At 52.2% G+C, this 24,558-nt stretch overlaps 4 protein-coding genes across 5 annotated transcripts in view; 3 read left to right on the forward strand and 1 right to left on the reverse strand.

Moving 5' to 3' along the window:
• Positions 1–536: 536 nt before the first annotated feature.
• On the forward strand, positions 537–3,125 carry LOC117653621 (baculoviral IAP repeat-containing protein 2-like). The gene is made up of 6 exons (XM_034399418.1): positions 537–782; positions 1,147–1,471; positions 1,555–1,724; positions 1,836–1,891; positions 1,977–2,099; positions 2,186–3,125. Exons 2-6 carry the CDS (start codon positions 1,147–1,149, stop codon positions 2,478–2,480), a joined length of 969 nt encoding a protein of 322 aa, XP_034255309.1. The 5' UTR covers positions 537–782; the 3' UTR covers positions 2,481–3,125.
• A 998-nt stretch (positions 3,126–4,123) lies between these two features.
• On the reverse strand, positions 4,124–12,555 carry LOC117653507 (cytosolic non-specific dipeptidase). 2 transcript variants are annotated; one of them, XM_034399216.1, is made up of 10 exons: positions 12,466–12,555; positions 6,367–6,415; positions 6,121–6,295; positions 5,761–6,036; positions 5,445–5,671; positions 5,161–5,359; positions 4,863–5,084; positions 4,613–4,762; positions 4,435–4,536; positions 4,124–4,357 (listed from the first exon to the last, which is right to left on the reverse strand). In XM_034399216.1, the coding sequence occupies exons 1-10, from the start codon at positions 12,545–12,547 to the stop codon at positions 4,310–4,312; spliced, it is 1,530 nt and encodes a 509-aa protein (XP_034255107.1). In that variant the 5' UTR covers positions 12,548–12,555; the 3' UTR covers positions 4,124–4,309. The 2 variants fall into 2 exon arrangements, with proteins under 2 accessions (XP_034255107.1, XP_034255108.1); XM_034399217.1 differs by lacking the exon at positions 12,466–12,555 and adding an exon at positions 7,216–7,369.
• Positions 7,437–12,402, forward strand: LOC117653506 (valine--tRNA ligase-like). The gene is made up of 18 exons (XM_034399215.1): positions 7,437–7,838; positions 8,045–8,267; positions 8,347–8,593; positions 8,666–8,894; positions 8,993–9,172; positions 9,242–9,366; positions 9,453–9,598; positions 9,675–9,791; positions 9,877–10,126; positions 10,242–10,364; positions 10,435–10,542; positions 10,627–10,786; positions 10,870–11,153; positions 11,238–11,441; positions 11,518–11,635; positions 11,729–11,901; positions 11,978–12,148; positions 12,228–12,402. The coding sequence occupies exons 1-18, from the start codon at positions 7,670–7,672 to the stop codon at positions 12,351–12,353; spliced, it is 3,153 nt and encodes a 1,050-aa protein (XP_034255106.1). The 5' UTR covers positions 7,437–7,669; the 3' UTR covers positions 12,354–12,402.
• Positions 12,556–17,569: 5,014 nt separating the features above from the next.
• LOC117653817 (proton-coupled amino acid transporter-like protein pathetic) overlaps positions 17,570–24,558 on the forward strand; it is a 32,058-nt gene continuing 25,069 nt past the window's right edge. Inside the window, exon 1 of the mRNA XM_034399750.1 lies at positions 17,570–17,875. Within this exon, the coding sequence (XP_034255641.1) occupies positions 17,828–17,875 (48 nt within the window). The 5' untranslated portion in view covers positions 17,570–17,827. The remainder of the gene's footprint in view (positions 17,876–24,558) is intronic.

Consider the following 24,558-nt stretch of genomic DNA (forward strand, 5'->3'; position numbering starts at 1 on the left):
GGGGCTGGAGGGGCTGCAGTGGCGGCAGTGGCGGTGGCGGTTCGACCGCACCCCCGACCTCCCCTACCTCCCCGACCCCATCGCGCAACGCGCCCAGCGCCCAGGAAGCCGTCACTTCCTCATCCGATATTCCCGGATATTCCGACCTCTTGCGTCGGCAAAATCTGTCCATGGCACGAATTTTGATGTGTGCTGAACGTGCATTTTCATCAGCTCAAGCGTCAATATACTCCACAAGAATTCGTACGTGGAAACATGACTACGCCAGAGAACTGCCAGGCGCGTGTTTTTGAATCTATCGTCTTTTCGCGCTGCCAACCTACTGGATGTGATGCGCGCGCTCCCTTTTGAATGAGCTCGTCTTGAATAGTTCACATACGGGAGACAACAAATAATCATTTCTAACTGAAGTAAAATAAGCAGTTTTCTTGAGAAAAAAGAATATTTACATCGAACAAAAAACAAGAGAATGTGGACTGTTTGCGTGGTGAGTTGGCTGCGCTCAAAAGGATTGGTAAACAGTCACGGGCTGCGTACGGAACGCCATGTTGCTGTCGGCTCGGCTCTGAAACTGGCTGGAATTTCCGTCCGTCCTTGGAGTCAGACAGAAACGCAGCACCGTGTGATGTTTGTTTCAAACGCCTCCGCTGCATCGTTGTCGTTGAGGTTGTGAATGCAAGAGAAAATCTCATTACTTCGTCGAGAAGCACTTGAATGAAGTGTGGAATTTGGCCTGAAAACAGGCTTGAAACAAAATGTTTTGAACGTGTGTGCTTTGTAAGGTTAGTAGGATTTTCTGGAGTGCTGTGCTATGTATTTGTTTCCCTGTGCTCTCGCCTTTTGAGTGTTGAATACGAGCGCGTCCGCCGTCCGTCCACGCCAAACCAGATGGTTTGATAGGACGAAAGGAATGTTTCACCTCCCACCCACAGTTACTTGTTTGAAAAATGCCGTGCGACAGAAAAACTTACCATTCACTTTTGCGTGACAGCCAAATTTCGTATTTACTCTCTGGATACTTCAATTAGCTTTTTAAAATTTTGTATTAGTTTTTTTTTTAAATGGCTTTTATGTTATGTCATTGCTAACTTTTGGTTACCTTTCCTGATAATTGTTTAATTTGTCACATTTTGCTTTGTGTTGCAGATGGAAAACAACCAACAGCCTCCATTTCTGATCAAGACTGAAGATGAAATGAATGGGCCAGGGGATGACGAGGCTGTCTCTGATGTCGCTGAAATGGATAACCCTCGATCTCCTCAGGGTGTTGACGAGTGTGGGATGTATGGCATAACACGATGCAGCCCCACTGTTGATGTGTCTTTGGAGAGGTTAGGCATCTGCCCTCGTCAAGACGCTGCTCATCCGAGCTTCACAACTCTGGAATCCCGAATGGAGTCTTACTCAACATGGCCATTGCAAATTAAACTGCGACCTGAAGAATTAAGTGATGCAGGCTTCTTCTACACAGGTGAGTTAACAAGGATGTATACAAATGAGTGTATTTATATTTTGAAGGAAAAAAGCACTGTTAACACAATGTTTTTTCACAAGGTGTTGGAGATCGGACTATTTGTTTCCAATGTAGCGGTGGCTTGAAGGACTGGGAAGAAAATGATGAGCCTTGGAAGGAACATGCTAGGTACTTTTCCAAGTGTACCTATCTGATTCAGAAGAAAGGCAGAGATTTTATTGATGAAGTCCTTGGCAAAAAACCATCTGATGTGAGTATAAAGCCGGGTGCAACTTACGTGATACTTGTGTTTTTCCAAATATTTGGAAAGTATTTGACTGCTGGCGCTCCTTAAAAGTCATATTCTTTGTTAATGTTACAGGTCCGCGCTCTATCTGAAGCTCCTCAGACTCACATGCCAGCGGCGACTACATCCAGGTTAATATACCTATTTTTTTTTGTGTTCAGCCCCCTTTAATTTTTTCACAACACTCCATTCTCATGTTACTATCATACTTTCCAGCTTCAACGGCAACTCATTAGGCCGCGAATGCGGTAGTGATGAAGGTAGCAGTGGCTACAGCAGTGGAGGTAGCTTTGGAGAAGAATCTGGTTCTCAAGAGATGCCTAGTGCTACTACATCCAGGTATCAACTTTTCATTTAGTGCATGATTTACTCATACATCTCTTTTATCTGTTTGTACTTATTTCTGTTTTGTTTTCTTTTTCCAGTTTTGGTGTCCGTCATTGCGGGAGTGATGTAGGCAGTAGTAGTGGTTACAGCAGCGGAGGCAGTTTTGGAATGGACTCCTCGGGTTCAGGTTCTCATGAGTCCAAGGTAAAAAAGAGTGACGCCAAGCAACTCGATGACCAGAGAGCTTGCAAGATATGTTATGCAGAAGAAGTGGGCGTTGTCTTTCTACCTTGTGGACATTTGGTTTCATGTGTGAATTGCGCACCTTCCCTCAAAACATGTGCTGTGTGTCGGAAACCATTTTCTGCTACTGTCAGAGCTTATTTGTCTTGAGAGGAATCAATGTGTGCATGGGTTTTTGTTCTGTGTGGTATATTTAGTATTATTTTTTTCTTTTCAATTATTTTCTTATACTAGTATTATGGTATTTTAATTGCATTAGACAAATTGCACATCTGCTACTTTTCTTTATAGACTTTGTTTGCTTTACTTCTAGATCTCATTGTCAATTTGTACAATTCTCTTTAATAATTTGTGTTGAGTATTCATTTTACATCTATCATGTTTCTACCATAGTAAGATCAAGATCTAACATTTTTGAAAGGAAAATGGAGTGCTTATGTCATCTTTCCTTTTTAATCAGGGTGAGGGTTACTTTATTATGAATCCTCAATTGGACCGCTTTTATTTTTATTTTCCCCCTATTCTTTTTCAATCAGGGTGAGGTTTATTTTAATTTAAATCCTCAATTAAACCCTTTTTCTTTCCATTTTCTCCCCTATCAACTTTTTTTTGTATCTCCTTGTTTGATGAATATTCATAAAATATTCTCAGAAGCCAAAGCCTTCACAACTTTGTGATATTATGTGACTGATTAAGTTGCAGATGTGATTGATATTTTTGAACATCTAAGTCATAGTTGTCTAGAGTATTTTTTGTTTCACAAAGTAAGTTGCAAATAAAATTGTGTAATGGGAATTGTTTTTCATTACCTCATTGTGTTAAATGTTTGTTTGGTTTGCAGCCTAAATGCTTCTATGTAAACTGTAACTTACTAATGTACTGATGGGATCCATCTTTGAATAAGTGTAAAGACGGGATTACCCTCATTTTCGCGCGGCAACATCTGACAATAACGTAACGATTTTCCGTAACGTAAAGTTTCCATCACGTGTGTTCTTACGGGAGCACCCACAGTCGTCTTATTTTATTTTCGATTTCTTATCTTACGGAGGAGGCTCTTACTTATTTTTCGTCCGTGTCCGAATATCCGAACAGCATGGAAAGAGAGGAGGATTTCCGTAAAATAAGGTGTCCTTACGTTATTTCGGGCGCGCTTGATTCGATTTCGACCATTGGGAGCAAGCAAGGGATAGATTTTGAGAAACAAACATTGGTCCGCGAAAAAGGGAAAGATAAAGAAGGGAAAGACGTCCTCCGCGTCGTCGTCTGAGTTTGTTTTTATTTTCGTGCTAGGTTATGTTGACCTGCCACCTACGTAAAATAGACTTTGAGGATAAAAGCTCTATTTCAAAAACCTTATTTTACGGAAAAATCTTACGGACGATCGTTACGCTATTTACAAGCGAAAACGAGGCTAATCCCGCCTTAAATAGCAGTCCTTTCATAGTTAAATGCTGACTTGCTTTTGTAATCAACTGTCTACTCTCATTTTAAGTCTTTCCGCACTGAACTATTGAAGTCTTCTTGACATTCCTTTTTCATATTTCATGAGAAATTTGAAATGGTGAATATTCTTGTGGTGATGTGTTTTGATTGCATGATATCAATTGTATTTAGTGCTGTTTTATTTCCATTGTCGAGGAATCTTGAGATTTCCTTTTCATTCATAGCTATTAGATCTGTATGAAATGTGAAAATATAAATGTTTTAACATTCTCACTGATTTTTTTTCATGCCCCTAACCTTCTGTTTCTGATAGGGAAGTTGATGCCCCACAAAGGACTAGAGAGTGATAAAGGATTTAAAATAAACATGATTTATTTCTTTAAAATGATCAATTCATAAACAGTGTATATAAAATAGAGCATAGTACAGGGGAATGATGCTGGTGCAGCAACACTGTACATCTCAAGAGATATAGTATCACATGATTAAACATCAGTTCATGAAAACCTCTTCCAATTGGCATCAAAATCTTCTTACTTCAACAAAGAACATTCATACAAGTAGGCACCAAGGAGTTTTGTCTAAAAGAAAAGAAAATAGTTAGTGCAGAAAACAAAATACCATTGGTGCTAAGCATTGAAAAAGGACAAAAACTTACTCCTTCAATGTAGTTGCGGACATTGAGTTTCTCATTCTGAGAGTGAGGACTGTCGTCACCCATACCGACAGGAAGCAGCAGGACATTTTTCCCAGAGATTTCCTTCAAACGAACAATAAGTAATTAAAATTAATTTCTAGCATAAGATTATTATATGGGTAATTGATTAAAATGTTACCTGGAGAGTGAGAGTAACAGGGATTGAACCACCTTCTCTTGTGAGATCAGGCTTTACTTTGTACACATGCTCAGTAGCTTTGATGGCTGCCTGGTAGTGAGGGTGGTCGGGATCACTGGTCCATGGCCTTCCACCATGAAGAGAGTAAGCCTGCATCAAAACCAAAGCATACCTGTCAGCTACAGCCAGCCCCTCCAAAAAAGAATTCACATCAGTGTGAAATTAGGAGACAATTGTTATTACACCTCACCTTGAACCTGTTTGGGCTGCCACGCTTCTTCCACTTCTCATTCAGGAACTTCACCACTAGTTTGTTGATTTTCTCAGGGTCCTGGTCAGGCACCAGACGAATGGAGAACTTGCCGATTACTTTCCTAGGAATGACTGTCTTTGCTCCAGGCTCGCTGAAGGCTCCTTGAATTCCATGAACAGAGAGTGATGGGTACCGCCAACGGCTCATCAAAAGCTTGGTCTGTAAAATTTAATATTGTTAATACACAAGTGGCTAGATGTGGCAAAAGGATCATCCAGCCATTAAACCAATTCACCTTGTCTCCCTTGTGTCTCAGTTCTGTGGCATTGATTTCTGCATGGTAAGCAGACACATCAAACTCAATGTCATTATAAATCTTTTCTTCATTTTTCATGAGAGGAGCAACATCATCCATGATGCCAGGAATCTGAATTTCTCCTTGTGCATTGGTCAGATCATTCAGCATGTAGATGAGGTCAGGCATTGCTTCAAACCTAGAGGCAAAATACTGCAGATTAAATACAAGTCAAATCCCACATGTAAGATGTAGGGAACAAAGAAGAAAGAAAATGTGCTTACACAGTGCCGCCATACACTCCACTGTGTAGATCTTTGCTGCCACACTCAACTTCAACAGCAAAGTAAGCTAATCCACGGAGACCGTAGGTAATGCAAGGTTTAGTAGTTCCCAGCCAGTAGTTGTCAGAGATGCACACATAGTCTACATCTTTGAAGAAATCTTTCTTAGCATTCAACAGGTCGTCCAATCCTTCACTTCCAGACTCCTCCATACCCTCAAAGACAAACTGAAAACCAAGACAAAAAGGATAAGTTAAAAATGAAATTAAAACAGAGTAATTTTAAGCAAACCAATATGCGTAAGAACATTCCTTACTTTAACATTAACGGGGAGACCAGACTGGGACTTTTGAAGTGCTTCAATGGCATGAATGAAAGCCAGAACTGGGCCCTTGTCATCACTTGAGCCACGGCCATAGAGCTTTTCATCTTTGCGAGTAAGGACAAATGGTTCCGTGTCCCAACCATCTTCAATGGCAGCTGGCTGAACATCTAGATGGCCATAGATAGCTACAGTTTTCTTCGATGCATCATTTCCAATGCTACCCATAATAACAGGAGGCAGTGGGATTTTCTTTCCATCAGGAAGTGTCTAGAATATAAAGAAAGAAACTACTAAAGATAATGATACTTTGAACACATAAGTAAAAGTATACAACTTAATCAAGAGTCCAACCTCCAGTCCAATATCACATAGCTCAAGAGATGCACCCAGTTTCTTCAACTTTTCAGCAGTCCACTTGACCATGCGAATAGTTTCATCACGTTTTTCAGGTGAGGCAGAGACGGACTGAATAGCAACAGCCTCTTCTAACACCTTAATATATGCCTCCTTGTGTTGGTCTACATAGCTGAAAAATAAAATTTTATTGAGTGTCACCTGTAACAAAGATGGCCTTGTGTTTGTAAAATGTGTTTTTACCTAAAGAGCTCCTTAAGTGGGGCTGGAAGAGCCATATTGACAGTTGGATCTGCAAATGAACAGGAAAACGTCAGCTTTTAGTTACAATACACTACCGAAACTAATCAGCTAATATCCCAGAGGGACGGTTCGAAGCATAAGGGAGCTGTGCAAACATAGATAGCCACTGGAGTAACTTTCCCTCATATCAAAGTTCAGGCCCAGCCAACTCTTATCTTTCATGTGTGCTTAAGTACTTGGTACAGATTGTGAGTTGCACCCAGGCAACCGTGACAAAAATCAAAGTAGTCGTATCCATAGGCACCTTCTTTCTGGCCTTAAAGCTTTAATCCATAGTGCCTTCATTGTCTCGTCTACCTTATCTTAGAAAAGGGACTTGTAGAAAGATAAAGGGCTTGGCAACACGAGCCATGGTACATGGAGTAACATCCAATCCATCCTAACAAGTTTGGGGAGTTCTATGAAAAAGATAACTGCAGACAGCGTTTCAAACTGAACACGAAAGGCTTAAACTGTCAGACACACCCCCTTGACTGGCCAAACGGCGCAGGTCGATGGAGCATCCGACGTGGCGGCAGTATATCCTTGACATACAATAAATTATTCGCAGAGTCGAACCGGGGGAAAATATCTGAATTCAGTTTACAGACCGTTGGAAAGTACAAAAGTGACAAAGTGATAGGCATGACGGCGTCGGAGCGTCAACGGGATCGTAACCCCTGCCAGCGATGGCTAGAGAGAAATGGTGCCACATTCGTCATTATTTAACCATCGTTGATATGCAATGTGCGGTTTCCAATAGCTTTTTTGAGAAGCCGGCCACCCGAAAACCACGGAGAAAGAACGAACCTTAGCAGAGTAGAAGTTCTGACACCGCACCGACCGAAGGCACAGCAGACTGGGACTCATTCAACATTCATTCACCCGGACCCGGCTCGGTTACTCCCATTCCGTTTTGAAGGCTCGTTCTTCTCTTTTCAAGCGTCATTCATCGCGTATTCTTCCATTCTCCATTCCCCGAAACAGCTGACAACAGTGCACAGTGGAGGGGGCGCGACTGAGGCTTCTTGTACAACATTCCAGAACAATACAGATCGCAAGCTTGGTGGTACTTTATTGACTCTGCAAAAAGATAATTATCAGAAAAGAAAATTATTTTAATTTTTAGAGCTAAATTGGGCGTGTAGCTAAACTGGTTTTTGTTTTCATCTACGTCTTCTCTTTTAAACTTTCGTCATTAAGTTGGCTACGAACGACCCTCACCAGCGCGTTCTTTGAAAGTTGTCTGCAACATGCTAAAACAATGTTGCTGACAGCTTGTAATTTTTCAAAATTTAGAAATACAGCCACATTACCAGCACACTGTTGCTTGAAATTATTAGAAAGACAGAGCAAAACTGTTTACTTTTTCCATTTATGCGCAAGATCAATTTCCCATTCAAGTTTTTTAAACGCACAACGCCCTAAGAAAGGTACCTTAACCTCAACCCTTTTGAGATTTGATGAGTTAATAAAATGTATTTGTGCTCTGAATTCATAAAACATTTTGTTGTTTCTTTTGCTTGATCTGTGCTCTCTTTTTCATGTTTCATGATGATAACAGTCACAGTACCACAAACAAGCTATCTCTATGTTTTAATTGGAAACCTTGTTCTAAATAAACATCAATTCATTTCAGATGTCTCTGGCAAGCTCCCAAGAGTTTATGAGTCAGCGGCAGTGGAATCAGAATGGTATGAGTGGTGGGAGAGGGAAGGCTTCTTTAAGCTCCAACCAAAGTCCTCTAGGAAGAACAAGGACTCGAAACCTTTTACGATGATTCTTCCACCTCCCAATGTTACTGGAACCCTTCATTTAGGACATGCCCTTACTGTCACAGTTCAAGATGTCATTGCCAGATGGTATGAACAAATCTACCACTCATTATATTCTGGTTGCCACTCTTTTATTTTTCCTATAATCTCATTATTTCCTTTTCAGGAGAAGGATGAGTGGCCAAGATGTTCTCTGGATACCAGGCACTGATCACGCTGGAATAGCCACCCAAATTGTTGTAGAAAAGCAGCTATGGGCTCAACAGAAAAAAACGCGACATGAACTTGGTCGAGAAAATTTTGTCAAGGAGATACAAAAGTGGCAGCAAGCGAAAGGTTCAAATATTCAAAGCCAACTTCGAATGATGGGTGCATCATTGGATTGGAGTCGAGAGTACTTTACTATGGATGAGGTAAAATCCAATTTAATAGAATGTGCAGCAACACCCCTTGATTGTCATTTTAATTTGTAAATCTCCTTGCAGAATCAGTCATATGCTGTTATTGAGGCTTTCATTCGACTTTTTGATGAAAATCTTATCTACCGTAGCAACGTTCCTGTCAGCTGGTCATGCTGGCTTCAGTCCACTATCTCGGATATTGAAATTGAAAGTCAAGAAATTGATGGCCCTACCAACTTGTTTGTGCCTGGCTATGAGAAGCCTGTTTCTTTTGGAACTTTGACCAGTATTACATACAAAGGATGTGAAAATGGTTAAGCTTGTTGCCAAATAGATTGTAACCCAGCAAACTTAATCAATCATCTGGGCACCACCAAAGTTAATTTCTTGTCTTTATTTCTGTTCTATCAGATACTGATATTGTTGTTTCAACCACAAGGCCTGAAACAATGTTGGGAGATGTGGCGATTGCAGTTCACCCTAATGATCCTCGGTACACCCATCTTCATGGTTCATTTTTCTGGCACCCTTACCGAAATGAAAAGATTCCTATAATCTGTGATGATTTTGTTGATGCTGCGTTTGGAACAGGTATAGTGGAAATATTTGTTGTAATTCATTTCATTAAATATTAATTTATACCTTCTTTAACTATTTCAGGTGCTGTAAAGATAACTCCAGCGCACGACAAAGCAGATTATGATGTTGCTAAAAGGCACAATTTGGAATTAATTTCAGTCATCAACGAACATGGTGCTATTCATGATAATTTTGAAATATTCAAGGTAAATAATTGTAATGGCAAACTTTATATTATATGGTAAAGATACAATTCCTCTTTGATAGACACCTTTCAATTTTTTATTGTTAGGGTATGAAGCGGTTTGTTGTCAGAGAAATGATATTGCAAGACTTAGCATCTCGAGGACTTTTACAAGGACAGTCATCCCATAAAATGATAATTCCGAAGTGCAGTCGATCTGGAGACATTGTTGAGCTAATACCGAAACCTCAATGGTAAGAATATGTTTCTTGGATTCAAAACTACCGTCCAATTATGGTCACAGAGACAAATAACATTGAGTCCTTGCAGGTTTCTGTCCACACAATTCATGGCCCATAAAGCTATCCAGGCTGTGAAAGAAAATAAATTAAAATTAATTCCTGAACAGGCTCAGCAGCAGTGGTTCCAATGGTTTGAAAACCATCAGTGAGCATTGTGTCACTTATTGCACTCTTAAGTTTTACCAATGTTGCAATCCTTACTCATTATACCTTATTCTGTTCTCTTGCAGAGATTGGTGTCTCTCTCGCCAACTGTGGTGGGGTCACAGGATACCTGCATATAAATGCTCCTTATCTGATGGGACTTCTTTTAAATGGGTGGCTGCCCAAAATGAGATGGATGCAAAAGTAAAGGCATCAGCTCATTTTTCATGTAAACCAGATGACTCAAAACTTGTCATTGAGCAAGATGAAGATGTGCTGGACACCTGGTTTTCCTCAAGTATTTTACCTTTCTCCTCATTAGGGTGGCCAAATCAGGTCAGAATATTGTTTGTTATTTTGCTTGACTACATACAGTGTATGATTTTTTTTCCATATATTTAAAAAATTTTGTATTGCAAAAAAAGTTATGGTTTGAAATATTTTTTTTTAGGGGACTGAATTAGATATGTTGTACCCTTTAAGTCTGATGGAGACAGGAAATGACATTTTATTGTTTTGGGTTGCCAGAATGGTAATCCTTGGAGAGCATCTAACACATCAGTTACCATTTAATGTAAGAATTCTTGACTATTGGGTAATAAGTTGGTTGATTTATTGTGATAGTCTACTGTTTCTTCCAATAGAATGTTCTCTTGCATGGAGTAATTCGAGATGCAGCTGGGAGGAAGATGTCTAAAAGCATTGGGAATGTGGTGGCACCAGAAGACATCCGGGAAGGAAGATCAATTGAGGTCTGTCACAATTTTCTTTTTAAAAAAATTAAAAAAATTGTGTCTGTGTATGTGTATAAGACTGACATTTTGGAGTGGCTCTAGGAACTTGTTCGAGGAGTGGTCTCAAGTCATGAATCAGGGGTAATCCCGCAGCATGAATTGAAAGCTGCTATCCGTAATCAGAAACAGATGTTCCCAAATGGCATTCCACAATGTGGAACGGATGCTTTGAGGATGTCTCTTTGTTCTCATCCCATTGAAAGTAAGAGGTTTTTAAATTTTTTGCTTACTTGTCATTCTTATTTTTTAAAAAAATTCTCATCATTCTAAATTTTTCTTTTGTAGGTCATTTTATAGATTTTGATATTAAAGAATGTGACATGTTCAGAAGATTCTGTAACAAAATTTGGCAAGCCTGTAGATATATTGAAGGAGTAATGGAATCAGAGAACCTCCCACCAGTCACACTTGATGAGAGGCATTTGCTCAGTGTCATGGATCGATGGATCCTAAGCAGGCTATCATCACTCATATCAGAATTAAACAAGAGTTTAAATAGTATGCAGCTTCATCAATGTGTTCATGGATTGCAGAACTTTGTTCATCATGAATTCTGTGATGTGTATCTGGTAAGGTTTTGAATGTATTCCTAATCCAAATGATGAACCCTACCTGTTTCGCCTTCTGAACTGTATGCATTGATACTTTTGCAGGAATCAACAAAATGCCTGTGGAGTGAAAACAACACTAAAGCCCAGAATACTGCACAACGTGTTCTTGCAATGTGCATTGAAAATTTTCTGATCTCTCTGTCTCCTTTCATGCCATTTCTTACTGAAGAGCTTTATCACAGAATACCCTATATTCAAAAGAAACTAAAGAGCATTTCTCTGTGCCCCTACCCCCAGCCAAAAGAAGTTAGTTCTATTTCGTGCGTACACTTTAAGGGTTCTCTGATTAAATGTCAAATAAAATATAATATTTTTTGAACAGTGGTGCAGCTGGCAGGATAAACGCCTAGAAGAAGATATCGAATTTGTTTTAAAAACCGTGACAACTATCAGAAAACTAAAGAACAACAATGGATTAAAAGCAATTGATAAAGTTTCAGGTTCGGATAAAAAAAAAAAAAATTGTGTGTGTTTGTTGAAGTTTATTGCTGTATGTTTTAAATAATATTCTTTTAATATTCATATGATTCCAGTTATACTTGCCTCAAATTCAATGGATGAAAAGAGCCTTTTCTCCTGTTATGAGAGCTTGTTAAATACATTATCAAGTTCTCATGTCACTTGTTCCACGACCAATGATATTTGCGAAGATTTCATGACAGAAGAAAGACTAAGTGATAGCTGCATAGTAAAATTAATTTTAGATGTACGTTATACCTATTGTTTTGTGTGATGTTTTCATTGAAACATACCTCACTGATGGTGCTTTTATGTTTTTATAGAATGAAAATCAGAGATTGTTATCTCTAAAACAGAAGAACTTACTCATCATGTCTGCCTTAAGAAAGCAAATTAAGTTAAAGGAGCAAATTGCATCAACAGAAAAAATTTTAGAGTCACCTAAGTTCTGGAAGAATGCACCAGAAGATGTTCGAGATACTCTCCCAAAAAAGGTTCAGTGACTCTTTGGCATTAAATTAGTTATTATTATTATGTGTGGTCTGTCATTGAAAGTTTCTTCATCTGTTTCAGCTTAACTTCATGAAAGAAGAACTGCAGAAATCTGAAGAATTTTTGAGCAAGGATCCAGAACTTTGTGACAGTTTAAAGCAACAAATTTTAAAAGAAAATGTTTCCAAAAAACGGAAAAATGTGTAAAAGTTTTACACTTTTGTTATTACAGTCATCATTTTTTCTAAACAAAAAAGTTTGTGTTCTCATCATCCTCTTCCCGACCAACGAATTCATGAAAGTGACTGAACAAAAATACCTGCATTTGTAGTATTGGTAGAATCCACTTGTGAAGCACCTATGAGCAGCATCACACTGCAGACGCAGTAGGAAAATTCCATGGTCAGGAAAACCCTGCAGAAAAAGATCAGATTGAAGTAAGTTATGACCTTTCACCAAAATGATCACTACTTTGTGTAACTTTTTTGGGTATGTAAAAGCACTTTGAGGAGTAGGTAACGGCCGGAACTCCACTCCACTGCACGGAGCGCATACGCCTACCCAGCGGAGGCCTTCCCCCTCGCCAGTCGTTCGGCCCGCCTCCGCCTGGCGCAGCGCGTAGCGGAGGTTGTTGTCCCGCATTTCGACTTCACCCCTTCCGCGCAACAATCGTCTGGGTTGTGCGAGGGGTGGCGAGGGGCTGCTCCATGAGCATGGACACAATTCTTTTTCGGCGTGGGCCTTGCTGCGACGAGCAGAGCGCCCCTGCTGTGCCACGTGACTACACGTGACGGACCGTCTGAGTGTGACGCCCAATTGACTAGATGCCCCTGGGCGGAGGGCCCCGTAGGCCCGGGCCACCCCGCCCCCGCCCCGCCGGGCTTATTCAGGGATATAGAGTGTAGAGGCAGGAGGAGATCAGCGCGTGGAGCGGAGCGGACCAAGCGTTTGATTGAACCTTGACCTCCTGTTTGCCTGTTTTCGGCCAGGGCTTTGCTTTCGGCTCCCCCTGCCCCCTGGCATCGCCCCCGGCCAGAGTCGAGTCCCCGGTCCCCGTCGTCCTGGGCGTCCTCGGCAGCTGTCAAGAGTCCCAAAACGTTTCGTCGCTGTCTCTCTCGCACCTCCACTGGGACCTCCCATCAGTGCGAGCGAGACAGAGCGACGACAGTGACGCGCGGAATCAGTCAGCTGGCCCGGCCGGGCTCCACCAGGCTTCACCGCGCACCGCGGGCTGGGGCTCCATCAAGAGGGCCCTCGACGAGAGGGACCAGAGGGACGGGGACGACACGCGCTGTTTTTACCAAGGGCCAAGGGCACGCGGGGCCCGCCGTGGCGAAGCAGCGCGGCAGGGCGCGGCCCGCCCTCCGTCCAGGACCCTGCAGCTTTGCAGTGCTTTGCAGTGCTTTGCAGCCCCACTCGCACCAGATCCACTCGTTACTCACTCGGTTCAGCCGGGCCTGGGGACGGACTCGCGACTGGCCGCAGGCTCCGAAAAGCCCACTCTTTTCTTCGCCGCTTCTATCGAAAACGAACTTAACGGTGCGGCTCGGGTGCAGCTATCGGTTCAGTTTGGTGAGCAGGGAGGGGAGGCGAGAGGGAGGGAAAGGAGGGGGGGGGGGAAATGGCGACAACGAGTCTCGCGTCGTCCCTGCAATTGAGCCGAGCCGATAGGCCGGGGCCGCCGGGGCTGGAACGAGGGAGGTGGGCGTGCAGCGCGCGCAACGTGCAGGCGAAGATACGCAGCGAATAGTTTCTGGCTTTTCTTTTCAGCCTGCGGCGGGTGGGCTTCGCGCCTCGCGGGCTTGGCCTAGGGTAACACGCGGCGACTGGGCGCAGGCAGGCGGCAGGGCAGGCCGACGGCAGGCGCACCGTGTCCCCGGACGAGGCGCGCGATGCCATCTACGGCCACGGGTGTGTGTACCTCGGCGCTTCAGGACGGGGACGACCAGGACGACCTCTCGACTCGTTGCGCAACCCGACCATCTGGCCGAGCCTGCAGTGCCGGCGCCACTCGCAGGGGTGTCCCGTCGCACGGGCTGCCTGCTTGCAAGGCGTTGCCGTGGGCTGGGGGCGTTGGGCGTTCGTCGGCCTCATCCACCTCCGCCTCCGCGTACAGTGGGACTGTAGATAGAATGCGACTAGTCGGGAGGCTCGTGCCCCACAAAGCCTCCACTGCGCGGGTAGCGATGTGCGAGTGTCGACGGTGGGCTGCCGTGTCGGTCTTGGACGACCTGGACGGGTGCTGTGGTCCCACCAATGTAGGATATGTGACCTCAGAGACCACAGAGAAAATTCCGTTTTGTTACATTTCCCGCGGGGCCTTACCTTTTCCACGGAATCCTTCCCCTCGGGGAAAAAACTATGCGTTTTGACGCGAGAGGACTTAATAAGCACGTTTAGTCGGAGAGATTAAAACGGCTGGGACCAGAAATTGTCGGTGCCATGGAAAAGGTGCATAGGGTCATGCCGACTGGGAAGTCGGAGGGGCAGTGTCTCGTCGTCTGCCTCGCTGTCTGCCTCACTCTCACTGTGTCAGTCAAGCCGTGCGTTGGGTTGCCTACCGGCGACCGCGCAGGCGGGCCAGTGGCCGGTGTCGTGTCGCCTCGCCCGCACCCCGCCTAGCTCCGCGCCTCTCCACCACGGCGACGCGGCGACGCACAAGCAGCTTCGTTAGGGCCATGAATCCGACCGCCACGCGGTGGCCAGACTGCTTCCGAACGGAGCCTCGTCGCTGTCTCTCTCGCACCCTTACGGAACGCCGCATGAGTGCGAGAGAGACAGCGGAATGATCCTTCGGCCTCGCACCGGCTCCGTGAAAAGTACGCGCGGGCGGGCTTCGCGCTTCACCCCCGGGCTCGGGCTGCTCGGGCTGCAACCCCCGGCCCCGCCCGGCTCCAAAGGCCAACGGTGTCGGATGGCTTTCTGCGCCGCCCTTGTATCACCGTATTTATGGCTCGCTTCATTCCCGCCCCGCTTTCAAGGTGAGCGGAGCGTGCATCGCCTGAGGGTGTGCTGGAGCCTGGACCCCGACCTGCCCGGACGGCGGACGCCCTACGCGCGCTCGCTGCGTCTAGGCGGGCGCGGCCGTGCTGCCGGTAGCGCCGTCGCCCTGGCGACGCCATGGTCATAATTTTGCATTTTTATTGGAGGCTGTAGATCGGGTGTCTGCTGGCGATAGTGTGGGGCGGGCTGTGTCCGCGGCGCTCGCATCCCTAAGTGCCACCCAAACCACCCCGCCGACGCCAGTCGCTGTAGTGTAGTGCGCGAGGCTGGCGCTGAGAGTACCTCGGGCACGGCGTAGCGGCGAGGGAGTTCGGCGAGGCGCCGGGGCGCTCGGTGCCGGATGGGTTGCCTACCTTCGGGCTGGCCGCGCCGCGCCGTGATCTCTGTGCAGCCGGCGGCCGGTCGCACCAGACTAGGCTAAGGTAGACGGGCTGGACTCGGCGCTGCTGCGCGCCGCCATCCGCGTCGCGATCAAAGTCCGCTCCGTTGTCACGGCGAAGGCCGGCACGCCGTGCCTCGGCCACCTCAACGCCTCCGGTTACGCCCGCGATACGACGCGGAGCCCTGGCGGAGCGCAGCGGCCGGCCGCGACACTGCCAAAAGCGTGTCCTCCTCTGCGTGTCCCGCGGTTGTACACTGTTCGCTCATTCCGAGCCGGCGTCGCCGTCTCTGCCTCTCTCGCACCCCTCCGGAGCGCCCCTTGAGTGCAAAGGGAGACACAGTGTGGCAAGCGCTGTCAATCCGCTGGTCGCAAGGCGCGGGAAAATGAATGCAGAGCGCTCGCGGCGCGTCGTCAGCCTTGCCGTCGGCCCGTCGCCGCGGAACTCCACTACACTACAATTCCTCCCTATGTTGCAACTTGGCGTGTCCTTCCGGGAAGGCCTCAGCACAATCGATGTCCGTCCGTGGGACTCGGACTACACACACAGGCACACACACACACACACACACGCATTCACGTGACACGGCCAGGCACGGCGAGGAAGGCAAGCGGACCAAACAAAAACAATGGGAAAACAAAAAAACGGAGAAGAAATAAGTTTTTTTTTTTGTGTTTCCGCGCACGACGGTTTGGATTCGCGACCATCCCGCGCGCCTCCGCCGCCTCGGTGACTCGCTGGTGACGCGCGACTTTCTCCAGCAAGTTCATGCCCTCCTCCTCCTCCTTCTCCAGGCGTTTCTCCCCAAAGCGCGCGATGTACCCCTGGCCTGGCGGCCTGGCCCCGCGGCAGGGGCGGGGCAGAGAGGGAGAGGGGGAGGCCCCCCCCCACGACCGCGGTCCGGTGTGGTAGGTCCGCACCTCAATCCTCCAAAGCCTGTACCGATTCTGCAGGGCCTCACTGGCGCACCGCGCACCGCGCCGCCGCGGTGTAGACACGACACATTTTCCGCTCCAGTGAAGCAGCACAACGACAGGCTTGGCTTTGCAGTAGTCTTTGCAGTAGTCGCTCAGAGGACACAGCCGAAACACATCCGCGCGAATTTTCGTTGTTGTTGTCGTTGTTGGAGAGGTAATTTTTTTAAGTGGAAAGGGGGGCGGAGTGTTGCGGTTGCTTCCCTCCCCCCCCCCTTTCCCCGTGGACCCGGAGGCGCGGAGTAATGAGGCGCACAATGACACTGCGATGCGGCGATGTGGCGCGGTGGCGTCCTGCTGGAGGCCCCAGGCCCCCTGAGGCCCCGGAGGCCAGGTTAGGCTAGCCACTCCTTCCCGCTCGGAGGCCGCGGGGCCCGAGTTTTCGGGGGTTGGTTCTCGGACCCTTGAGAACGAGATGCATCGCAGTCGTCTGACGGCCCTTCTGTTGGCTGTTAAGGACCCTGCAGCCCTGCATACTGATAAGGCCCTGAAAAGTGTCTCCTCTGAGATTCCACTCGTAGGCCGTGCGGTGCACATGGTGTTGTCCACCGTGGAGCCCTGCGGGTCCAAGGCGCGGTGCGGTGCGCTCGCGGAGTGGCCATTCGCAGCTGCCATCGTGCCGCGCCGAACCGCGCCGTGCCCGCCGTGGCGCGCCATGCTGCAGGGGCCTGAGCGCGCCGAGCGCGGCGCGGCCGGGCCGCAGGGAAGGCATGGGACTCGAGCTCGCTCACGCTCATTCCCGGTTGGAGCGACGCCTGGGCCGCACGCCGCACGCCGCTCCCGTCTTGCCGCGCCGTCCGCAGTCCCGTCGTTCCGCCGTTCCGACCGCACTGCTCGACGCCGCCGTCGCAGTCGCTCGCGCCGAAACACCGGACATACAAACCGCGGCCGCCACCACCCCCGCGGCAAGCCACCCTTCCACCACCAGCACGGCGTGCACTTGCAGGCCCCCGGCCCGGCACTCGGCGGCCCGTAGCGGCGCGCCCCGACCCTTGCCGTCCACACCGAGGCCCTGCCCGAGGCCCTGCCCGAGGCCCTGCCCTGCCCGGCGTCGACCGGCATCCTCGGCCGGGCGTCCCGACGCACCGTCCACGGGGCGCGCTTAAAATAGCGGCGGCCTGCTTCGCGCTTGGCGCTTCGCTCCGCCACCAGACGCAGCAGCGGCCACGGCCTACAGTGACAGTGCGTGGAGGCCTCCGTACTCCCGCCGCGGAGTGAGTGCAGTGCGAGTGCGAAGTGCGCGAGGTGCGCGCCCTGCCCAGAGGGACCCGCGGGCCGAGCACCGAGCCGGCATACGGTGCGCTGGAGCAACAAGTGGACCGCCATGCACGTCATCAACAAGGACGGGACGACGCCGCTGTCGCCGACCAGGGTGAGTCACCCCCACCTGTTCGCCGGGGCGCGACAGTGGGGTGGAGAGTGGAGGCCCTATCGGCCTTTCGGCTCGACGGGCTGGAACAAGGGAATTTGGGAACGCGCGATGGGAATGGCGCTTCAACTGGACTAGCCCTGTGCGGTCCGTTCCCTCCTCTGTCCCGAAGCGTTTCTCCTTGAGTTTGGCGCCCAAAAAAAACGGCGGCACATTATCCCCGCGTCAGATGGCTTGTGGGTTCTGGGTTCGACGCCTCGCCGCGCCGCCCGCTTGGAGGCCACGGCGCCACGGCACAGAGGACGAGCCCTGCCGAGCACGGCGCCGAGCCGAGCCAAGTCGCCCGAACGGCGCCGAGCCGAACTGCCGAACGCCGCAGCGCCGCGGCGCCTCGCCTGCCTGCCTGCCCAAGTCCTATCGTGGTCGAGGCAGGGCGCCGCCGCCCCGCCGAAACCGAAACCACACCGCCCTGCACCGCGGCGGATGCATTGGCAGCCTTGGCCGCGAGTGGGCGGGCCGTGGCGGTGGCGGTGCGGTAGGTCTGGGTATCAATCGGTGCACGGCGACGCCCTCCCCTCGGTCCCCTCCCCATCCAGGTGGACACAATGGGCCGGCGCGGGCAACGCCTTCCCCGCCGACAACTGCACTTGAAAAAGGAACCAACTGAAAGGCAGTGTGGCTGCCGCTGTGCACGAGTCGAAAAGGGAACGGCCAACAACCATCAACAAGGCCGGCATGATGCTGCGATGCTGGCCGGCGCCGCTGGGGGGCGTGTGGGCGTGGGCAGTGACCCATACTCATTCATTCCCCCTCCCCCCGCCACGTCTTTCCTCCCCCTCCCCGCGTCCTCGACCTAAAGGCCGCAGCCCCCAGCAGCCCCCCAGCAATGCCGCATCCCCCGAGACAACGCGCGGACGACTTGACCCGATAACCCCAATTTTTCCCTCCTCGCGTCGCGTCGCCTCGGCGCGTTTCGCGTTTCGCGTCGCGATAGGGAAGTCCGCACGCGAGTGAGCCTGCACCCCGACGGCCGAGGTCGCCTCTCTCTGGGTGCTGGGATCCAGCGGCGTGCGGAGTGCGGAGCGCCTTCTGCGGGCCGGGTAGGCCGCGCGCGGCACCACTTGCCCGCGCGGGCGGGCCTACTAGCCAGGGGCTCGGGGTCCAGCACCGCAGCTCCCGGCCCGGCAGCACCGCCCCGTCACACCCACCTCCCACCTCGCGACGCGTGCAGCGTGCAACAGGTGCAGGTGCCGTCCCCAGGCCCTGCTCCAGCTGTGACGTCCCGCCAGCATCCCGGACGGTTTCCGATCGACCGTGTTTCGCGCCCACGTTACCGCTCCCTTTCCATTGTCGTTTTGACATTGTGTACGAAATTTTGTCCTTCGTGAACTCCCAGATACCGAGTGGTTTTAGCCACGTGCTGTGGCGGCGCCCTCTGACGGCGTCCTCGGGCGCGTCGTCCGGGTCGCCGGAAGCCGGCCAGCTGGCTCGGCGGAATGGCGCTGCCGTCGACGGAAAGGTGGCGCGTTGTGCATCCAAGGCGGTGCCGCGGCCTGCGTCGCTGCGTCGCACTAGGTGTGCCTTGTGTGCCGCCGCTGCCGCTTGCTGTGCCGAGCTCAAAATTTCCGTTGCGCCAGTCACCGGAGCCGGGCGAGGCGAAGGCGGGCGTCGAACTGGCCTCGAGTGTCGGTGCTGCCCATGCACGCCGTGTGCCCGCATCAGCAGCTCACGTTGCAAAGCAGGTCTCCGCTAGCCCGTCTCGGAACCTCGGAACGAGCCGCCGCGCTGCCGCCGTCAGCATACCTATATTGAAGCCTATATTCGTCGTCGCCCCCCTCCTCTTGCCGTCTCCTTTCTTCTGTCTCTTCGCGTCTTTTCGCGTCCACCTCCCCGGGCTGCGGCGCGGCTGTCCCAGCCCCATTGCTGTGGAACTGGTGGCCTACCTCGGGGTTGACAGGCGCCAACAGGTAGGCCACCCGGCCGCCCCGAAAGAGAAAGCACGCTCCGTCAACGCGGTAGTTCTGCGATCGGTGGTATTGGCTCTTCCAGTGTCACCGTGCGTGAGCATCTTTTCTTTTCGCAGCGCTGTCTGCCCTGCAGACCGATTCGGGGAGTCGTTTTCTTCGCTCTGTCTCTCTCGCACTCACGGAGTGCCCCGTGCAGGTGCGAGAGAGACAGCGGGAATCAGTCTGGTGTCCGGCCTGCCGGTCTCGGCATGAATGGCTCCGTTGTGTGGCCGTGTCGCCGTGTCGCCGCGTCGCCTCTCGCTCTTCCCCGTCCGCGCGCGGAATGCGGAGCAGGCGAAGAGGGACGGAGCGCGACGGACGAAACGGCCAAACGGCCAAACGGCAGAGGAGGGAGAGTGTGGCGGGAAAGGGCGGCGCGAAAATGCGAGCGAAAAGGACAGCGATAGGGCCTTGGCGGGGCTGGCGGCTAAAGGGCCTGCCTCGCTGAGCCCCGCGGAGCCCCGCGATGACCGATAAACGGCCGCTGTTTGGCGTTGGCTTGCTTTGGCTTGCTTTGGCTTGCTTTGGCTTCCCTCGGCTGCCGGTGCCTTTGCACAGGCGTCTTGAGTCTCGGTCCACACGGCTGTAACAATGCCCCGCGCCGCCCCGCCCACGCGCACCCCCCGAACAGCTCACGTGGCCTCGCCCCCGCGGGGCGCTGCGTCAGGACCGGACGGATCTGGACAGCGGCGGTCCGGCCCGATATTCGGGTCGCCTGTGTCGGCTCATGTGTGCGATTTCGTCCCATTGGCGGCACAATGCCCTGTTAGAGCGGCCCTTGGTGGGCCGCCGCGCCGTGCAGCCGTCACAACAGGGCGTCGCGTCTCGCAGTGTGGCGGCCCGTTACGCGCATCGTGACGCCGTGGCCCGCCGTGGGTCGGCCAATGTCAAGTCAATCCCGGTCCAGCAGCCTGGGTCCAGCCCGGTCCAGCCGCCGCGAGGAGGATAATGATGAGGCGGGACGGAAATAGTCGGAAATAGGCTCGTCGCTGCTCGCTCCCATTCATTTGCGACGCCGGAGACGACCCACTCTGCGTGCTCTGCGTGGCCTGGCCGGGGCCTCGCGTGCAGCCGGGCCGGAGGCGGTGCAGTCGCAACGAGGGGCGGCGCGTGCGGGACGCAGGACGCACCGTGGCCGAGCGGTCAGCGACGCCGGTTCCATGTCCGTGGTGCAACCCGGCGGGCGCGGGTTCGAATCCCGGTCAAGTGGTCTCGTTTCGGACACACGCACGCAGCTGCAAAGGGCGGGGCCGTACTGGGGTTCAATTCCTTCCCATCTGCGTCTGCCCCCCCCCCGGGCGTGCAGGCTGCAGCCAGTAAAAGTGAACTAATAACAAGGTCCGGCCTTTCTGCTTTAATGAGTTCTTTGACGTGCCTTTGCGCGGCCTGCAGTGGCCTGCAGTCGGCTTGCAGTGGCTTGCGTGTCGCGCGCATTGTTTGGTGCAACACATGTCTGGATCTGGACCATCTGGACCCCGCGGCCATCAGCCACGCACTTGCCGGTTGCGAAACCAGTCTGAAAAAATCAAAACGCTTTAGTTCGGAAAAAGAGGAGTTTAATATCGCGGGTCACTGTTGATCATGAGGGTGGGTGAGACGCTCGAGGACTTTGAACCACGGCACTGTGAAATGAGGGAACCGGGACACGAGCGCCGCCCTAAGCGTTTCACACGGTTTCGCGATAAGTGACAGGTAGCGGCGCGAGTGTGCTGATCTGATTGAGACGGACGGACGGACGGACGGGGAGACAGTGTAGGGCGTCGCACACGGCACACTCGCGACATGCATTCTTTTCGGCGGGCAGGGTCGGCCGGCGAGTGCGGCGCCGGTTCACAGACGTGATTTTATCCTGCGTGTGTGTGTGTGCGTGTGTTCCCGCGTCAACATTGTTGTTTGCCGCCTAAGCGATGCGCAAACTGTTGTCGCGCGGGCAGCGTGCGGCACGGTGCGGCAGGCCGGCTCGGCCCAGCCCCTCTAGCTGTGTTTGCGTTCTGACCCGCTTGCGCTCCGCCCCGCGCCTCGCGTCGCTTTGCGTGTCGCGCCTCGCGGGCCGCGGCTTAAAAAGATCTGCGTCGCCGTTTTCGTTTTCGACGCGGAGCCCCGGACTGCCCGGACTGCTGGGACGTCGCCCCGGCGGCGCGGCGCAGCGACGCCATGCGACGCCATGCGACGCCATGCGACGCCATGCGACGCCGCGCGACGCGGACGGACCCGAGACGGACGAGTGTGATGACGCGCGTTCCGTGTTCCATGCTCCCTGTTCCATCCATGTTCCATGTCCCGCGTTCCGGATCGCCTTCCCCCAAAGAGCCTCATCATCATTCATCTATGCCCCCGCACGGGTTTCCGAGAAAATCAAGCCGGAAAGTGTTGCAGCCTCACGATTCTGAAATTACATGACAGACGACACGGAAGTCCCCGCACCAGCACCGGCAGCGAGCGGCGGCATGGCGGCCGAGGCGGCAGTGCGGGGACCTTGGTGACAGTGTGTCGGTCCCAGGCAAAGACTCTGGAAGCGAGATTAACGATTAATGAGGATGATGGCGGAGCGTGGAGCGTGGTGGAGGGCCGGTTAGTGGCGCAGAATGGGTTTCGAGCCGTGGCAGACGGCAAGACGGCGCGCTCCACACGCAGGGCCCACACTCGCAAATTCGTCATCGCGTTGGCACGCTGGGCGTGCTCCGAGTCCTTCGGCGCTGGGGGCGCTGGCTGGGGGCCTCGGGCCATTTGCAGATGCAAAATCGTCGTCCTTCGCCACCGTTCGTGCCTGTTGCGCGGCCGGGGGGGGGGGGGGGCGTTTCCCTTTTCCTGCCGAGAGCCCCCGCCCCGCACGGTTTTGCTGTTGATGGACTGTTAAACCGCGCCGACAACGCGGTCGTGTTGTGGCTTTCGGGTTCTCTTTCTCTGTGCGTGCAACGCCCGCCCCGCCCCGCCTGCCCCGCCCTCGTCCGACGGCGTACTTGTTTGGTTGCGTCACTGGCAAGATGCCGGGCCCTGTCCATCGCCACAGGTGTGACGGGACGAGCACGCACTCGCTCTGCATTGAGGCGAAAATGAGCGCATGATAAAATCATTCGTGAGAGGGCCATTTCGTCGGTAAAACTCGGCTGACTAGGGGATTTGGAAGGCATTCGGCGTGAACCGTTCTCGATCAATGTTACGCCACATGGCGGTGAGGAGAAAAAGTACGTTTTCATTCAGCGCGATCGAATTTCGACAGCACTGTACTGTACTGGAGCGAAGATACATGAATGGTCCTGCAAGGCCCCCATTCTCGATCGGGCTGCGGAGGTCTGGAATCAGCGGTCGTTCCGCAAAGTTATTAAGGAGCTCGTCTGGGCACACTCACACACGCAACTAACATACACACATACACGCGCACAACCACACTCACACAACCACACGGCCTACGGCCCCGCCGGCATAATTGGCCGCTGGTCATGGATCGGTCCAGTGCTGGGCTGGGCCGTGGCAGGCCGTGGCGGGCCGTGGCTTGGCGGTGCTGTGCTCCACGGCTCATCGGAGCACTGCTCTGCCGAGACGGGACGCGGCGTGAAGGTCAACAAATGTACCACGGCGCCCCGCCCCGCCAAGCCACGCCACGCCACGCCCTCCTGGTCCTTCCCCGCGTCCTCCTCGTCCTGCTGGCTCCACACTCGGCAAAACGCGTGTCGGAATTTTTTTCGATCCCAATCACTCCGCCGTGCTATCCCCTCTCCGGCGTCCGTGTCTTGCCGTGCCGTCCGTCCGCAAGTCTTGAATTATTTAGGTTGTGGCGCCTCGGAGCCTCGGAGTCGCTTCTGCCGCTTTTGGCGCGGCTGCCTGGTGCGGCTCGGCCCGAGGCTCGGGCCCTGGGCGCGTCTAGAGTCCCGCCCAGAGTCCTAGAGTCCGCCCAGCCCGGCCCAGCCCGGCCGACTTCGCTTCCCCGCCGTGAGTCGATGACGGCAACGTCGCCTTTTGCGAACTAGTCACTAGTCGCGACTAGCCTGGGCCTGGGCTAGCCTAGGCCAGGACCGCGGCGCTCGGCAGGGAGAGGGGGAGGGGCAGGCGCCGTGGCGCGGCGTGGCGCGGGGGGCGCTGTCCTCAGGCGGGCCGCCGCGACGCCGCGACGCCGAGGGCTTCAGGTGCGCGGTGCGAGTCGTGAGGGGCCGCGGGGGCCGCGGGGCTCTGCCAGACAATGCAGAGCCTTGTTTCGGCCGGAACACCGCACTTCTTGTTCGAATAAGCTGTCCGCGCCGCGCCGAGGAGGGGGCGGGGGAGGGGATAGTGGGGCAGGGCGGGCAGCGGCACCTGGGACCTGCGACCGCCTGCGACGTCCACCCCTGGATTGGGTCGCCATGTGTGCAGCCCTCCTTATCAGCGGGGCCCTGATAGCGATACGTGTCCAGCGCGTCGCCCGGAGCGGTTCCGGCCGCGCCGCGTCCTCGCCGCGTCCACGCCGACCAGTGCCTCTTCCCGCAGCAAAGACGCACGGACCGAACTATCGGCAGTGTAGGTCGACCTGAAAATAGTCCTCGCCTCTCCGCGCCGCGCGCTGCGTGCCGTGTGATGAGGTGTGCGCCGAGCCCAGCTTGCCCTGCTTGCCCAGCTTGCCCTGCTTGCCCAGCTTGCCCAGCTTGCCCAGCGCGGGGCACCTAGTGGCCCTCTGTCTCACGGAGCAGAACCGGATCAATCCGGAAA

The sequence above is a fragment of the Thrips palmi genome, unplaced genomic scaffold, assembly GCF_012932325.1.
Source record: "Thrips palmi isolate BJ-2018 unplaced genomic scaffold, TpBJ-2018v1 HiC_scaffold_8, whole genome shotgun sequence".
Taxonomy (NCBI): Eukaryota; Metazoa; Arthropoda; class Insecta; order Thysanoptera; family Thripidae; genus Thrips; species Thrips palmi.